The sequence below is a fragment of the Balaenoptera musculus genome, chromosome 3, assembly GCF_009873245.2.
Source record: "Balaenoptera musculus isolate JJ_BM4_2016_0621 chromosome 3, mBalMus1.pri.v3, whole genome shotgun sequence".
Taxonomy (NCBI): Eukaryota; Metazoa; Chordata; class Mammalia; order Artiodactyla; family Balaenopteridae; genus Balaenoptera; species Balaenoptera musculus.
Window position 1 is genome coordinate 6,369,416 of NC_045787.1, and position 18,454 is coordinate 6,387,869.

The window sequence follows — 18,454 nt, forward strand, 5'->3', positions numbered from 1 at the left end:
CCCAGCCGCTGTCAAGGGGGAGCCAGGTTTTCATTTTATTCAGATGCTCATAATGGATCCGTCCCCAGCATCATTTCATCTGAAATCGGTTCGCGTGAAAACCGTCAGACTAGGTAGGTGTCCATCCTCAGAGTCGCAGGCCTTCGGCCAGGCTGGTCGCCAAGGAAACGTGCGGGAAGCAGCCCTGCGCGGTCCTTCCCGCGGCCCCAGCGCATCGGGGACACATCAGGGGCGCCCGCTGGCCCGGGAGGTCCACACAGGGGCCCTGAGGCCAGCGCCACACCGCGTCCCCCCCTCCCCCCCCCCTCCCCCAGTGCCATCCCTCTCGCCCGCGCCCTTCGGGCCATGCGAGGGCGTCAGGCCGGAGAAATGTGCCCGAAGCCGGGCGCCTTGATGCTGGGGATGTCGTTCTTCCGGTAGAAGTCGGCCTTCACGTGGCCGGCGCGGCTGTGATCCCGGTTCGCGGGCTCCACAGGCTGGTGGATGCGCCGCCCGTAGATGGAGGACGTCAGCACCCACACTGGCCTCTCGCGCTCCTGTTGGGGGTGAGGGTCGGGGAGCGGAGCGCTCTTACCTGTCCAGCCCGCGTGCCGCGCACCTGCGCCCCACCTCCACCTGGCTTCTTAGGACCCCTCCACGCTGACGCCGGGGGGGACCTCTTTAACCAATTCACACCCTGTCCTCTCTGCTCCGGGCCTGCCGCTGTCCTTAAGTCTTTCAGAGGAAAGACCAAGATCTCGCACGGGGCAACAGGTACCCACTGACTTCAGGGTCCTGTTCCTCCCCCTCTCCTCCCTTCTCCCCGAGCTCCTCCTACCTGTCTTCTGTCCGCCTTCTTCCTTCTCCCAGATACACATCTCCCCAGACCTCCCATCTCCCAAGACCTCCCATCTCCCCAGACCTCCCATCTCCCCAGATCTCCCATCTCCCCAGACCTCCCATCTCCCCAGACCTCCCATCTCCCCAGATCTCCCATCTCCCCAGACCTCCCATCTCCCCAGACCTCCCATCTCCCCAGATCTCCCATCTCCCCAGACCTCCCATCTCCCCAGATCTCCCATCTCCCCAGACCTCTCATCTCCCCAGATCTCCCATCTCCCCAGACTTCTTATCTCCCCTATCCCCCATCTCCCCTATCCCCCATCTCCCCATGCTCCATCCCCCAGACACCCTCATATCTCCCCAGGCCCCCCATCATGTCCCCAGCCCCCTTCATCCCTTTCATTTTCTCCATCCCCTTAAAAGGCTGTATTTCTCCGCATACCACTTATCACTACCTGGCATCCAGGTCATTATTTATTTGGCTTTTATTTTTCTCTTTCCTCGTGGGAATGTCAGCTCTAGGAGGACAGACACTTCTGTTTTATTCCCTTTACACTCAGTGGCACATGGGAGGTGCTCAAAAACTCTGACTGGATCTAAGTCATGCCAGGCGTGTGCTTATGAGAGAAAAGCACTAACTTCACTACCAACTTGGAACGAATTAACAGAAACCAAAACAACAGAAAAAAAAAAGTTAATGTCCGTGACTTAAGTGGTGATACTTCATAGTACCTCCATCACTTAATTTCACAGCAGTTAAAAGTTTCTTTGCAAGTGACACGGTGGCATTCTTAAACATTAACTGCCACAGGCAAAAATCCTCTGATCCAAAAAGAAATCCCACCAGAAGCTTTTTCATCCAGATTTCTGTGTATTGTATAAAGATTATGATATGAATACAGAATCCAGATTTTAATAAACATACTGTCCTCAGATCAGATTTACAGAGACAATGTCCTAGTGTGGAAGAGGGTCTAACCCAGCGGCAGGTGGGCTCGACCATGCCAAGGGGATGCACAACCTCCTTCCCCCACCCCATCCCTATCAACCCCCCTCTCTCTACGCCCACACCTCCAACCCCCCACCCAAACCCCTGTACCTGCTGTGAGCCTGACCTTCTCACCCTGTGAGTTTGGTTCCCTCTGTTGGTCACCACCCAACCTGTGCAGCTGAGGAGAAGCAAAGCCCTTCCCCTCAGAAAACCTTGCAGAGATAAAAGAAGAACTGAGCCGTATGTGGTACATACAGTGCCCTGGTAACTTGGGAGAAATACTCTTTCTTGCATGTGTGGTTTCATCCCTGTAAGGCCAGTGTTCTTAGAACTATGATAGCCAGGCCTGGGAGGTTAAGCAAAGACCTATTTATCTATTGAAAAGAACTCCTGAGTTTTGCTGTCATGGAACTGTTACATTCTGGAGGACTAAACAACAGTCACAAAAATTAACACGCAGTTTAACATGGCAGAATGGAGTGAGCTGTGACAGTAGCTTAGCCTTCACTTCCCGGCACAGTGAGACAGAGGAGAGCCTCACAAGGGAGAGTTACGTGCAGCCAACTGCACACGGTGCTCAATAAACGCACACACAGGGAATCTGTGCACACCCAGCGATGCCCTGCCTTACTATTACCTCCTCATTAATGTGCAGTCCCAGGCTTTTTGCATGTTCTCTGTCGTCTCGGTGCAATTTCTGATTATATCCTGGGTTCCTCTTAAAAACACAGTCATAGAGGGAAATGATTCCGGTCTGGGAATAGAAAGAGAAAGAAAGCCATGGTTTATTCAAGGGCTGAGCCATGGAAGCTTCGTGCAGCTTGAGAGCCCAGACTCTCCCGGATGAAGAGTGGAGATGTATGGAGATTCCCGACTGCACGGAACGTGTATGGGGAAGGTCACCACCCCTCGGGCAGTGACCAGAGCAGGGACGCCAGGCCCCAAGTTCCTGAGAGGCCCGACGGGGTGGAGATGTTTCCAGGGACACTTTTCCTAGACTGTTACAGACCCCTCCTTCCCAGAGGAGGCTCCCCGCTCTCCCTGACTCCACCCTAGGGCTCAAATCTTAAAATAATGATAATCCACTCAGTATATGTGTTTTCTCCTCCATTTTTTTTTGTTGTTGTTGTTGTTGGTGCCGCGTGGCATGTGGGATCTTAGCGCCCTGACCAGGGATCGAACCCGCGCCCCCTGCAGTGGAAGCATGGAGTCTTAACCACTGGACCGCCAGGGAAGTCCTTCTCCTTCATTTCTACTTTTCTTGAATTTCTCAAATTTTCTAAAATAGGCTTGTACTGCTTTGAAAAACTAACAATATCTGAATACTAGGACAATATACCCAAATAGAAGTTCTCCCTCTCTAGAGAGAAATATTTTCTTTAATCATATGTGGCAGCTATAAAAACTGTAATTCATATATATATGAAATATATATTTGGTATATGTTATATATGTATATATATACATATGTATAATATACACATATATAGCAAACATACGTATAAAATACTCACACACACAGCTCTAATGTGTTAGAAAATGATCCCATTAACAGAGCTGCCATCTGTAACATCTCCATTTTTTTTTTTTTTTCAATCTCCATTTTTTTATCCCCAATTTTTCTTACTACAAAAGTAAAACTGCCTCATTTGGAATCTAGTAAAAGGAAAAGAAATCCACGTGTTAGCGGATCTTCAATCCTCGCCTTGTAAGTCAGGCCTGTCATTTATGTTCCCCCAGCCAAGTGCCACCTGCCTTGAATCCTCCAGCAGCAAAGGCAGATGTGCCATCTCGCTGGGATGTGGGATCACGGGGCCTCTAACCTCTGCTTGCCTGTTTGTTTTCATCCTGAATAGTAACGCTAGAATAGCCCCCTCCAGCTGAAGGACACAGAGGTAGAAGGTAACGGTGAAAAGGACGCACGCTGAGTGCATAGCCTGTTGGAAAACACATCCCGCCCGTTCTCAGTGTGGGAACTCAAGAGCTGCTGACAACAGCGGATATGGCTGGAGTGTGATGTAGCTTCAGCCCAGCCGTGAAAACTCCTTCACCTTCATCTATCCTGTGCAAGACGTGCCACTCCCGCTCGGGAAGGTTTGAAGATAACTCACACATCGCTGCTGTCCTGGTGCCATTAACCATCTAGTCAGGAAAACAGTGCCATCTTTTAGAAACATTATTTTCAAGTTCTCCAGAATTTCAGTGGCACCATGTTCAAGGCACTTATTCAGTGACGCTGGAATCCTGGTTTGCCTACGTTCCGAGTCACTCCAAGTGGCTAGAACAGGAGCCATGGCTTCTGAATCTGTGCCCTGATGGTCATTTAATGAGGTCACCTCGCAGAAGCTTCCTCTTGGGTTTGTCTTCCCTCTCGCACTCAGCTCCTGGGTCTGTGCATGCACTGGTTTGGCCGGCCCTGACTGTCACGCCTCCTGAAGGCCACCGACACCCTACAACCTCCTGAAGGTAACCTTGTACTCATGGGATTAAAAAGCAAAAGACCCAAATCAGTGGAGAGGTGATAATTATTCAGTTTTCGGTACTGTGAACATTGGCTAGCTGTTTGGGGAAAAAAAGGAAAAGAAACCTGTGTCTTCACATCACACTCTGGACAAAAGTAAACTCTGGATGGATTAGAAAAATAACTGAAAGGAAAACCCACAAGGGACCTCCTAGGCAAGAAAGCAATGGGGAAATATCACAAAGAAAATATCCATCACTTTGACCATGTAAAAATCAGACATATGCTTATCAAATAAAATTCAAACCTAAAACACCTTTAGGAAATGAAGACAAAATCTCAGTGTCTTTAACATCAGCGTGTAGGATGTCCACAGAAGCAGAAGCTGGTGGGGTTGGCTGGGTGCTCACTTGTAGCCTAGAGAGATTAAGCAAACCTCACAGCAAACCTTTTTTTGGGTAAGCTACCGGGCCAGCGGGTCCTGCAGAGACACAGCAGAAGCTCAAGGATGCCACCCATCTGCTGGGATGGTGGGACACAAATTCTCCAAGGGAGCATGCTCGCCTTCTGTAAAGGGGGTATTGCAATGCAGACCCTTCCCTTTGGGGTTCAGAGCTACTGGCCAGGCCCGGCAGAGGCAGACACGAACAGTAACTTGAAACGCCATCACCCCTACATCGCCCGCATTTACACGGTAATCTAGGCTGGGCTCTTGGTCATAATGTAGATGTTCCATTGTCACTGGAATCTCTCCTGGCCCGACTGATCTGTGAAATGGGTGCGTTTTGGGAAAGAGCTGCCGTGGGCAACAGAATGACCTGGTTTCCTAGGACCGAGCACCTGAGTGGGAGCTGCACCTGCGGCCAGAGGTGCCCCCTTCTGCACCCTGAGAACCTTGGGCCAGAGAGGAGGAGACCAGCGGCCAGTCTCTGTTCCCTGCAATGCTCCCTGCAGGGACTAGCTGCCCCAGGGTGTGCGGCTCAGCCCCACCACAAGGGGGCAGCCCTGACAGCAGGGGAAACAGGGATCCTCCAGGTGCTGGCTTCCCGTGCAGGTGGCCCATTCGCACCTGCCCCTCCTGAACTGAGTAAGCCCCTGGGGTCCTCGGACTTGTCCTGGGAGAAAGACTAAAGAGGGAGGAACGAACTCAAGAACACAATGAGAATGCCATCGCTGTTACCTGAACGAAGAAGGAAGTCTTGCTTCATTCTGTCCCCTATGATGGAGAAACTCACTGCAATATGCAGCTTTACAGAATAATTAATGCCTATTTCTTCTCATTCTAATTGGGTCTCCTAAAATACTCTATAAAAGTAAGATCTATGAGCAGCAATGCTGGACTCCCGTCCCCAGGATTAGGTACCAACAGCCTACTATATCTTAGAAGAGTCTTTATTAGAAATCTCACTGCTGATGGATGTGATCAGAATCTTTAAGTCTTCTGTGTGGGGATTTTGCCTACTCAGGACTTTCCAGAGTAAAAACGAGTTTTTTTCTATCATTGAAAAATGAGAAAAAATTAATCCATCACCAGGCAGGCAGCCTTACTTCGTAATGTGACTGTCCATTTCCAATACCTAATCAAACCAAAAATCTGGGTTTTCCTGGATTTTAATGATTAATCTTTCTTCTTTCGGTCTTTTTTATTCCTTTATGATTTGAAGCAAAATGATATTAATAAAAGCCAAACTGGATTTAGATGCTACCACAAAACAGAGCTGCTGGGTTCCTGATATTTTGCTATTAAAATCTCTCAAGGGATTTCCTCTATTTCTCTGGATGTAGATGCTACCAAAAAACAGAGCTTCTGGGTTCCTGATATTTTGCTATTAAAATCTCTCAAGGGATTTCCTCTGTTTCACAGATGACTTTTTAAAAAAAAAAAAAAAGGCAAAGCAGAGCCCCTTTACTTTTCTCTCATGATTTCCTCAGCTCCTTTGTGTTTTGAGTACTGTTATAATGTATTCTGGTCTTATTCTGGTCGTGGTATCTGATCACCCACCATCAGTTCCCCTATGGTGACCCCTACTCCTAACACTGAAAAATCACCCCAGTCTGTAGCCCTGGGCTGACACCATAAGACAAGTGGGGGCCTTCAGTTTTCAGCTTCCAAAGCACGTTGGGTCTACTTTGTGCCAGGCACTCTCCTAGACTCTGGAACAGAAATAGGGAGACCCTACTTTAAAGGAGACCACCTAAAGGCTGAGAATGGAAATAAACCCACTAATTAAAATATCTCAACATAACACACAGGGAGGAACAGAGGTATGTACAAAGTGCAGTAGCACCAAAGAAGGAAGGATCAGCTTTCGTCTAGCCTGGGGGTAACAAGTGGATGCAAATGAAGTTGACAGGAGGGACCACACCACTGTAGCCAGGGCCACTGGGGAGTAAGCTCCCTGTGTGTTAAGGGTTGAATTCCTTCCTCCAAAAATTCACATGTTGAAGTCCTAACCCCTTGTACCTCAGAACATGACCTTATTTGGTAATAAGATTACTGAAGGCGTAATTAGTTGAGGTCAGACTGGGATAGGGTGGGTCCCTAATCCAATAAGACTGGTGCCCTTATTAAAAGAATTTGCACACAGACACAAATAGGCAGAAAGTGAAGATGATATGAAGAGACACAGGGAGAAGACAGCTGAGCTAAGGAGATAGGCGGGGGACAGCTTCTCCCTCACAGCCTCAGAAGGAACCAACTCTGCCAGCACCTTGATTTCAGATGTCTAGCCTCCAGAAACTGTGAGACAATAAACTTGTGTTGTTTAAGCAGCCAGGTCTGTGGTACTTTGTTACAGCAGCTCTAACAACATACATGATAAGGCGAAGTAGCCATCTTTTGAGCGATGGAAAGTAAGGATAGAGATAGTACAAAGGTTATTGCAGTGGAACCAGAGACTCAACCACGGAACACTCCACCCCGGTAACCTGAATCGGTAGACCTACTGGCTTGGTAGACATCACCAACGTTCAGTGCTCCTCTACTGACTACACAGAGCATTAATCTTCCCTCTCCTTTAGGTCAGTGAAGCCATGAGCCCAGTGCTAACCGATGAATGGTGCGTAGAGGTGACATGTGACTCTTCGATCGGAAGTATTTAAGAGCCGGTGCCAGGGACTCCTGACGCTTCAGACTGAGGTGTCAGCAGCTTCCACAGTGGCCACTGAGGGACGGTACTGGGCAGAGTCACCCTTCTGATCCCTGTTGGATGCTTAGCATGAGAAATAAGCTTTGCTTCAGGCCACTGAGACTTTGGGGGTTGTTCATTACTGCAGCATAACCTAGCTTATCATGACTAATGCAAGTTCATAAACAAGGAAGAAGTCCTGGCCTGCCACCTCCAGCCCACAGGGGGCCTGAGAGCTGTCTCTTCTGGGGTTGTGGGCTTTATTATACCCAGTGCCTCCTCCCAAACTTGGAAGTTCTCTTCCTCCCAGAAGTTACACAAACTCTCACACAAATAGTTGGGGGAGGGCTTCCGTGGTGGCGCAGTGGTTGAGAATCTGCCTGCCAATGCAGGGGACACGGGTTCGAGCCCTGGTCTGGGACGATCCCACATGCCGCGGAGCAACTAGGCCCGTGAGCCACAACTACTGAGCCTGCGCGTCTGGAGCCTGTGCTCCGCAACAAGAGAGGCCGCCATAGTGAGAGGCCCGTGCACCGCAATGAAGAGTGGCCCCCACTTGCCGCAACAAGAGAAAGCCCTCGCACAGAAACGAAGGCCCAACACAGCCAAAAAATATAAAAAAATAAAAATATTTTTTAAAAAATTGCAAAATGATTCTATGTTGCATTAAAAGAAAAAATAGTTGGCGGAAGATTTTGAGCAAACTGAGATTCAAGTCCTTTATTTTCTCCTCCCTTTCAGACCATTTTGAATATAAATGCACTCTTCATTGTAAGTTTCCATCACAATTAGGCCAGGGCCAAGTGACCAGCTCTGGCCAGGGAATGTGGGTGAAACCAGTGGATGCCATCTTCTAGGCCTGGTCCCTAAGAAACTCTCAGCAGGCCTCCACACTCTCTCTCCTTGCTCACTGACCAGCAATTTAAAGGATCCAGGGAAAGACCCGAAGTCCCAAAGATTTCCAGGCCCTGGCAATAATGGAGTCACTAAAACAGAGAAGCTCAGTTTCCCAAGTAACTGCATTAAGAAGACCCGCCCAGGAGAAACATACATGTTGGGCTCTATTTCATTACGTCATGTTTATATGCTTAAGGCCACTGGCGCACTTATGTTAACAACCTGCTGTCTGGACAAAAAAGACCTGATTTGTAGTGTTTGTTTGCTAATTTCTGTGGTGTAAATACTCCCATCATGGCAAATTTCAGGCTTCCATTTGAATGCAGAGTTCAGAAGAGATGCTAAAAATCCCCTCTTTGTCAGTATGATCAGACTCTGACACACCACTAGTTAAGACTCTGGGGGGGGGTCCATTTGTTTGCATAGCACATCCTAGCCCACCTTTATTAATAAGGTTATGACCGAGCTATTCTCATCTCCTCTCCTCAGGGGCCATAGTACTGCTACCTCTCACCTGGAGGCTTTCAGGTACTATTTGCCTACCCAGAGCTTTGTGACTTTTACTTTTAAAACTGAAAATTCCCAAGGTGACTGAAAATGGTTTTCTTTGATTCATACGGGCCTCATTTTACTTCTGATAAATTCAGTGCTTCTCCTTGGGAGTCAAGCAGTGTATGAAGCTTAAGGAGTATGTTTTCATTAATTTTAATATTGTTCAAAATTCTATCTCTCAGAAGAAAGGTAGCTTGTCAAGGACATAATGATAACTTTTTTAAAAGGACAATACTCAACTATTCTCTGGTTTGTGGCAAAGATTGTGTTTCCTCTCTGGTGTGTTAAGATCACAAGTTTGGGAAATTTTCATAACTTTCCAAATAATCTGAATAGTTTATCAATTTAATAAGAATGAAGACAGTTGCCTTCTCTCTTCCATTGATACCAGCTCCCCATTCGCCCCCTCTTCCGCCCCCTGCCCCCCAGCAATTCACATCAAGGAAGAAAGGGCCATCCACGGGGGCTGAAACCTGAATCTAAGTCTTACATGTTGTCACTTGGTCAAATATATTGGGGAAAATGCTGTTTGTTTTCACGTATCATTTGCTTGTTGTACTTCTTAAAAGGGGATGATTTTGAAAAAAAGTCTGAGATACACTGTTAAATGAAAAGAGCATGCTGCAAATATATACACGTAGGTGCGTGATCGTGTGTGAACATGTTCTTATATTTAAAAATTCGACACACATGACTGCGTTCATAAACGCACGTGGAAAAGCATGCACCATGTGCACCATGTGGGCTCACATGGGTGGTCATGACTGGTGGGAACCAACTGGTAGGAAATTCCCTATTCTTGGTGTTTCCTTCCAGAGGAATCACTTGCGCTAGAAGGGCACACATGACCTCTCCTCTCACTCCTTCCTCCCTCCTGGGTGACCTGCCCCCCTTCTGCCTGCCCTGGAGGAAGACCCTCAGCCCCACCCTCCAGGCCTTAAGTTCCCAGGGGCGGGTCACTGAACAGTACAAGTGCAGCCAGCCCAGACAGAGAGAGGCAACAAGAGTCCATTCCCAATTTTGGTCCCCCGAGGAGAAGAGCAAGGTCAAGGATAACCCAAACAGCAGATAATCCAAAAGGAGACCTCTGTTTAGCCTAAGAAGCTAAGCTCATCAATCAGTGACTCGTCTCTTTGTTTAAAAAATCCGCATCCATTTATTCATCCTCACTGGTTCATCAGCAGCTATTTATGACGCACCAACTATGAGACCGTGGGCACTCTTTCAATTGCTGAGGATAGAGGAGTCACACAAATAAATCCCTGCCCTCATGGAGCTCATATTTTAGTAGGAGAGAAAAAACCAACAAGATAACCAAGTAAACTATTTAGTAGGTTAGATACTAATACATGCAAAGGAGAAGATCAGGCAGGATGCGGAGTGTGTCTTGGAGGGCAGGGGGCGGGGTGGGCACACTTGCATTCGGCCAGTACACATTGGGACTGGAGGACATGCGGGTACACGATGGATAAAGAGAGAGAAACTTGCCTAGATTTTCACAGGTGGCCCAGCAACAGAACCGGAGCTCACGTGTCCTCCACAGCCCCTAGGAGTGGCCAAGCCTGTATGGCAGATGTACTTGACGCCTAAAGGTGAAGAGGGTCCAGGAAGGGCTCGGGGAGCTGGTATTGAACATTTCCTGTATCCTGGACGCGGGCATAGGCCCTTCAGGGATGCCCCTTCGCACCTCTGTGCAGTTAACACCCATCATTATGTTTACCAAGCGCTTGGCTGCACGAGACAAAAGGAAATTCAGTATCAGGAGGGTAAAGAAACAGTCAGCCCCTTGCCTCTTTCTCTCCACCACACACCGTCACGGAAAGTCGGCTAATCCCACCAAAACTAAGGTTGGATTTTCTGAGCAAAGCTTCACTCAAGACCCAGCTATCCACAATTCACATTAGCATGAGGGAAAGCATATTCTAAAACTGCCTAAGATTTTTTTTTTAATGTAGCTTTTAGACTTTGAGAAATTTAATCAAAACTGTCATAAAAGGGCATTCTCCTTTGACTTAGCCTTTCCATTTCAGTAGCAGAAATGTTGCACAAAGCAGAAGAGGAAAAAAGTAATTTAAAAACACCATTGAACTCAATCTATGGAACACTATTTTGCAGAAAAAGCCCACACTGCTAGAGGCTCCCTAGGGAGCAGGACAGGAGTTGATAGCATTTTCGCTGGCAGCTTTAGAGGACAAATTTGTCTTAAGATCCAGGGTATTACTGGGGCTTTAAATAAGTGTGCTGCTGCAAGAGCTTTGACTTTGGGCTCCTGCGGGGGAGATGCATTATAGAACATAAGGAACCACCAGATTGACACGCAGACTACCTGCCTCACCTGTGTTCATTTCCAACAGTGAACAAGATGGAGGATAAAAGGCCCCAGGACCGAACCCTCAATGAAAGGAAACTCTAATCATCACTAAGAAGAACAAATAATAAGAAGAAGAGCTCTCCTTACGTTGGGCTTACTATGTGCCACTTTCCACCCATTAATTAAATTAATTCTCATAAGAGCTCCATGCATTTGGTGCTGTTCGATCCCTGATCCCGAGATGGGCAAGGTGAGACGGAGTGTTTGGTCTGTGACTTGAACTAATAACACAGAGGATTAATAATGCAGGATTCCTGGGCCTGTACTACTAATGAACTAACCGGTGAGTGTGACACACAGCAACTGACTTAAGAGCTACTTTTGCAATGTTTCTTCCCAGCTTTGAGTGGGACCTGGAATTATTTACAAAGAATTTAGGGGCAGCTGAGACCCCAGCAAACCTGTGACACAGAGTTCATCCTTTTTAGTCCATATGATCTCAGGGTCAGAGAATCAGCTTCTGGAATCCTGTAGCTGATTGAATACCAGCACATACAAGGTCATTATTGCCACTGGTAGCTGGCTTGCAAATGGACTTTGAAATGTCTTTTGCTGTTCTTGCTGCTTTGAAGGCTTTTTTATTTAGGTGTTAACCTTTCTCCTGCATCATTTTTTCCCCTGTGACGCTAAAGGCCTCAGGACTTGAATTTGCCTGTGACCCCAGCTATCAACAGTACTGAAATTTTTTTTCTTAAAATCTCCTTTGCATTAATTTGTCTAAGGCCCATCCCTCCATTGGCAGTAAGACATGTTGGCAAGCGTTTTCTGTAAAGGGACAGATAGTCACTGTTTTAGGCTTTGCAGGTGCCATGGTCACTGTTGCAACTATTCAGCTCTGTGTGGTTGCCATTGACAATACTACACACATGGGCATGTGACTGTGCTTTAATAAAACTTTCTTAATACAGGTGGCAGGGCAGATTTGGCCCAGGAGGCTTCCTGTGCATGGCCCCTGCACTAGAGGGGCACACTTCTTGCCCACTTCTGATCTGCTTCCAAGTACGGAGCCCTGGTCACCTCATACCTTGGGCGTCTCTCTGCCCCTTGGTTGATTTGGCCCCAGAAATGTGGAGCCATGAGTCAGATTGGTGAATTTAGGAAGAGTAAACTGAGTCTGCCAAACTCAACTCTGCCCCTTTTCCCTTGGCAGTGCCTGGCCCACAAGGGGTAGAGGGGTCTCCTCTGCTTCTTCCGGGGCCCACAGCTCTAGTGGCTGGATGGGTAAATCTGATTCAGAGCTTCAGTCTCCCCAAGCCCAAACCCATTTGCCCAGAGTCCTTAGCGGGATCCTGTACTCTGGCTTTTTTCTCTGACAAATATGTATCTTGGCCCCCACCTGCTTAATCCTTTATCTTATTTCCCTATAGCTTCAAAGTGGTAATCAATAAGACCCCTCAAAGATACACATAAAATGGTGTACTGTGAATTTTTCCATTTTGTCAAGAAGCCGGATAATATTTATATACTTTCAATAAAACAGCATGGACCAACTCAAAACATCAAGACTCCTTGATTTTTGGTTGGTTCTCTCATGCTGTGCATTAATGCTATGCGTGACTCATAAATTCACTGGCAATGATAAAAGTTTGGCACACCTAAGTTGTAAAGTTCATTTAATAAATAAAATTATTTATAGATAAAAGTTCTTTCAAAATATACTGCTCATGGGAGGAAAAGATATGAGGTCCATGGTGGCTGTGAGGTTGGGAACCACTGCTTTCAATCCCATTCCTGTCTTAATGGTCAGCAGAGATATTCAAGCCCGGGCCAGTCAGCAAACAGGGAGGTAAGGACAGATGAGCTACAGGCGTCCCCTTTCTTCCTCATGTCCTTTTGTCCTTCCATATCGTCAAAGCTAAGCAGAGAGGCGCTAACAGATACAAGAGATCCCCCTGGCTGCGGTTTATGTGTTGGTTTGCTGGGGCTGCCAAAACACGAAGTACCCAGAACCAGGGGCTAAGCAACAGACATATACTTTCTCACAGTTCTGGTGGCCAAAGTCGGAGATCAAGGTGTCAGCAGAGCTGGTTCCTTCTGAGGGCCATGAGGGAAGGATATGTTCCCAGCCTCTGTCCTTGGCTTACAGACAGCTGTCTTCTCCCCGTCCATTCACATCATTTCCCCTCTACGCAGGTCTGTCTCTGTGCCCAAATTGCCTCTTTTCCTAGACGGCAGTCATTTTGGATCAGGGCCCCCCACTAATGACCTCACTTTGATTACCTCTGTAAAGACCCTGTCACCAAATAAAGTCACATTCTGAGGTGCAGGGGATTAGGACTCTAACATAAGAATATTAGGGGGACACGGTTCAACCCCTTTCAGTTGTCGAAACTAGAAACTACTGCTTCTGTTTGCACGGCTAAGATCCGTGGTATTCTTTCACATGTGGCAAGTACTCAAATATGTGCTGACCTGATCTAAACGGGGATTCACTTGGGCTCTGTGGATTGTGGGTAGGAGGGAGAAGCAAAGGATGTGTGTGGTGGGAACACCGCTCACATCAGGAGGGAAAGACCTCCTTCCTCCCAGGCACTTGGTTAATCTATAGATCCCTCTTCAGGCCACCCCTTACCCCTGCAGGCTGAGCATCTCCAAAAATGCGCCTTTTAATAATGATGCCCCTGCTTCCCCAGCTGCAAGACAGGCTGCAGCAACGTACAGTACAAGACACTGGATGGAGACTTTTAGGAAAAACATGGAGAAGAAAGGAATAAACGACCCCCGCAAATTCTGAATGTTTCTTTTCCTTTCGCTTTTCTTCCTGCTTTGGCTGCAGGGTGGCCTTCGCAGACCCTCAGGCTTTCCCCACGACTCGTGTGTGCCTGGTGCGGCCCGGCCACAATCCTGGGACGCTCCCAGCCGCGCTCTCCCTGCCAGCGGCTGTTCAGCCCTGCCTCGAGGTTTCCTTGTCCGCAGGCGGGCTTCTAGGAGGGTTTCCGCGCCCTGGGCGGTCCGGGCACAGTCACTGCGGCGAAAGCCTCCCGGTAGTGGCTGTTTTCGGGCCGGCCCAGGCCTGCGGCAGGCGGACCCCAGAAGCAGCGGTGCCCCTGCCGGCTGGGTGGCCCCGCGCTCCTGCGACCCTCCGCCAGATCCTGGGCACCAGGCTCACCTTGCTGCTCCCGGCAGAAGAAGTAGAAGCCCAGGGGCTCTCCCTCACTTCCCGGGGGAAAACTCGGCCCTCACCCACCCCTAAAAGGCTCCGAACACCCGCTGAGCAATCCCGGCCGCCCAGCCCGCACGCCCGGCCTCGCAGCCCCCTTCCAGGTGAGCGTTTTTCCCCTCCCCCCATCCGCACACCCGGCTCCGCGGCTGCCCATGCCCTCGTGGGGGGCGCGGGGGTCCACCTGACGCCGGTGGTCGTAGTCGCGGTACTCTGGGGTCTAGGAGCCCCAGAGGGAGGCCACTCTCCCACCCTCCCACCCCCTTTGACCCGGACGCCCCCTGACTCCCTGCGCCCCGCCCCGAAGCCCGCACAGGCGGTGCAGCTCAAGCCCGCCCCGGCTCTTCTGTGCAGCCCCGCCCCAGAGTCCTAACCCGAATCTGCAGCCCCACCGCCCGGCCCTCCACACTCCGCGGGGCGGCCCCGGCCTGCAGCCCCGCCCCCAGAAGCCCTCGCCGGCAGTGTGACCCCGCCCCCGCATCCTCCCGGGCAGTGTAGCCCCGCCCCATTCCTTCCCCCTCTAACGCCCTCCCCGGCGGTGCCCCATTCTCCCTCCCCCAGGCCCCTCCGGGGTAGTGCGGCCGCGCCCCCAGGACCCCTTCCCGGCAGTGAAACCCCGCCCCCAGCACCCTCCCCGCAGGGCAGCCCCGTCCCATCTCCCCTCCCCGCGTCCCCTCCCGGGCAGTGTGACCCCGCCCCCAGCACCCTCCCGGGCAGTGAGACCCCGCCCCTATTCCCCTCCTCCCCCGACCCCCTCCCCGGATGTGCAGCCCCGCCCCCAGCACCTCCCCGGCCCCTCCCCCGCAGGGTAGCGCTCCCCTCAATCCCCCCCCAGCCCCCGTCCCTGCTCTCCAGCCCGCCCCGCCCCGGGCCGCTCACCCTGCCCTGGCGGTAGTAGTAGCTGTGCTCCTTGGGGTCCTGGCGCCGCGGCGGGACGTAGCTGAAGGCGGACAGCGCCGAGATGGGCGGCGGCCGGGGCTTGCCCCGCAGCGTGGCGGCGGTGATCTCCTCCTCGTCGTCCTCCATCCGGCAGCCGTGCTCGGTCCCGCCCGCCGAGGGGCCCGGTCCCAGTCCGCCCGCCGCAGGCTGCCCGGCGCCCGCGTTCGGCCGTTGCCTGGAAACCGAGGGGGCGCAACCCTAGGGTGGACTGCGGGGCGGGGCGGGGTGGGGCGGGGGTGGGGCCGACCCTCCCCCGCCCCCCGGCACCTCGGTGCACACCCGGGTCTTTCCTTCTTGGGGCGTCGGGGGAGCCACACCTGCTAAAGCCGCTGCGGGGTTCCCGGGTGGGAGGTGCCTCTGGGATCCTCACTTTCCGCCCTGCTTACCCTTCTCCACGCAGTGTCGGTTCGTTCACTCAGGGACCATTGTTCGCTGGGCAGTTAATGACCTTGCACCTACTGAGTGCCAGCGCTGGGGATGTAGCCTTGAACCAAGCAGCCCTTGTCCACCGGGATCTGACGGTCTGGTGATGAAGGCAGGTGATAGGTGTGAAAACGCAAGCAACTTGAAGAGGGTCTGGGACAGTGCTGCCCAGTAAGAAGACAGAGAGGGCCGCGTGTTACGTAAAACTTTCTGGCAACCATGGTCTCATCCTCCCCTGGGCAGGGGTCCTCATAAAAGCGCCAGCAAAGGGAAAAACAAAAACAAAAAAACTCTTATAGTCTACTAACTGTTTCAACCTCTCCAATCTCTTTTAAAGACCAGACATAGGAGCTCAGCTAATGGTCAGGAGTCTTTCACAAGCCTTGCACAGGTGATCTGATCTCACACTTTGCAAAATGGGAGCAGTTGACACCAATTATCTTGAGACCTCAGCTAAAACTGAGATCGAAATCGTTTCATTGAAAAATCCTTTTCCACAGCTATGTGGGCGTGCTTCTGTTAGCTTCGATTTCAATTTCAATTTGTTCTGCACCAGACTGACAGCTGTACAGGGCATGGTTGTACACATACACTCTCTCTGATGGCTCAAGTCTGGCACACAGTAGGTACTCAACAGATACTTGGTGACTCAGTAAGAAATACAGTTGCCTTAATGGCTTGGGTACCTTCTAAAGGTGAGTCTGGGGGCTTCCCTGGTGGCGCAGTGGTTGAGAATCTGCCTGCCAATGCAGGGGACACGGGTTCGAGCCCTGGTCTGGGAGGATCCCACATGCCGCGGAGCAACTAGGCCCGTGAGCCACAACTACTGAGCCTGCGCGTCTGGAGCCTGTGCTCCGCAACAAGAGAGGCCGCGATAGTGAGAGGCCTACGCACCGCGATGAAGAGTGGCCCCCGCTTGCCACAACTAGAGAAAGCCCTCGCACAGAAACGAAGACCCAACACAGCCAAAAATAAATAAATAAATTAATTAATTAAAAAAAAAAAAACCATAAAGGTCAGTCTGGGACAAGGGCTTGGATGCTCTTGCTTTATTTGGGAGGTAATTCCAAGGAGCAGGAGGGAGGGACCAGAGGAGTGAGAGCAGCAGGAAAGTCTGCAAGAGGTTGAATTCTCAAGGTCACTCCTGAGGGCAGCTGGAGCTCGACGTTGCCCAAGACTTTCTGAGGAGCCTGGAGCAGCCTTTCAGAACCACCTGCAGTTCAACATGAAGGCGCTTTTTATTTCTTGTTCCCAGTCTTCCTGGGGTGAGACTTCCTTCTGGATTGTTCACTCCTGACTTGGTAGGACCCCTGCCCAGTGCTGCCTAGGCTCCCTGAGGGTCTCCTCGGTGCCAGAGAAGCCCTGGGGCTGACAGGGACAGGTATGGGGCATCAACTGGAGGTGGCATGCTGCTGTCACGAGGTGGGCGCAGCCCCATGGGATGGCCACCACCCCGGGGGTGGATTCAGATGTGAGGCTGAGAGGCTGCAGGGCGGGAAGCAGAGGTGGAGGAAACAATAGGTAAGAACAACTTTGCCAGTTTCAATTATCAAGAGATTTTAGTTCCTTTTTAAAAAAACATTTTTCCTCTATGATCCTATTATGTATTCTGGGGACATGAGTGGAATACAAGGTCAAAGAGTCGAATGCGTTTAAGTCCCTTGTGTCTGTGACTTGTACTTGCAAAGTTCTGCATGGGGGAAAGGAAGGATAAAAGAATGAAAAACCCTGCTCTTAAAATAAGTGGGTTAATAGTACAAGAAGGCACGCTGAGTACAAGTTAACTCTGCAGGAGATCAGATCAGCTTTGTTTCACGTGTCAGGTCTACAGTCCTCCGCTCTACCAGCTGAGCTATCGAAGGGTGCACAGATCAGCTTTGTTTCAAGTGCCAGCCTCAGTAGTCTGGGATGTCTACCCCCCCAATCCCATGCCAGCCTCATGGACATACACCGGCGCCCGCAGCTGACGCTGGGTGATGACGTTGCCCTGGTCTGGCTTAGGGTGACATGGGCGTACTGACCGTTCACTGTTCATGCAGCCTGCTCTGCAGGTCCACCGGGGGCTCGGCTGCCTGCAGCCCCCTGCTGGATGACACGCTGGAGGGCGGCCGCCACTGCAGGAACTCAGGCAGTTCATGGGAGCATTGGAGGTGCCTAGTCCAAACTGCAGCTGGGACTTGTCCCGTCTCTCTTGACATCTGGGCAGAATGTAAGCGGGGGGAGACCTGGTAGGAAGAATTTCTGTTAATTTGAGGCAGGGAAGGAGAAAGCTAATGTGGTGCGACATTAGCATGTCACATGTCACATTAGCGGTGGTTTCAGCACATCTTGGGCGGTGTGTGTGTTATATTTATCATGAGTCCTCATGAACCCACAGACTTGTTAAGTTCAGAAGAACCCTCTGGTTCTTTATGCTGATGGGAAAACTGAGATGTAGGTAGGATAAGTGACTTGATGCAGGTGACAGGGCAGTGGGTGCCCCTCCTGAAAGGTGTATGGAATATCTGGAAAGGGGGGGCTGGTCTGAGGGAATGGTTTTCTCCTCTGGAGCCCTCAGACCATTCAGAGATGGGGCCACAGCCTGGAGAAAGCACAAAGCTTTAGCCAGAGATTCTCAGCCAGCGCACTGAGGCAGCCAAGGAACAGATGGCCTCCTCTCCACCTTGTAAACCTTTGTTAACTGAGGCGGAGAGAGGGGGGAAAATCACCT

General features: G+C 50.5%; 1 protein-coding gene across 1 annotated transcript; it reads right to left on the reverse strand.

Moving 5' to 3' along the window:
- Nucleotides 1–307: 307 nt before the first annotated feature.
- Nucleotides 308–18,103, reverse strand: C3H5orf49 (chromosome 3 C5orf49 homolog). The gene is made up of 5 exons (XM_036847752.1): nucleotides 17,766–18,103; nucleotides 15,708–15,844; nucleotides 15,262–15,496; nucleotides 2,451–2,567; nucleotides 308–536 (listed from the first exon to the last, which is right to left on the reverse strand). The coding sequence occupies exons 3-5, from the start codon at nucleotides 15,406–15,408 to the stop codon at nucleotides 357–359; spliced, it is 444 nt and encodes a 147-aa protein (XP_036703647.1). The 5' UTR covers nucleotides 15,409–15,496; nucleotides 15,708–15,844; nucleotides 17,766–18,103; the 3' UTR covers nucleotides 308–356.
- Nucleotides 18,104–18,454: the final 351 nt, after the last annotated feature.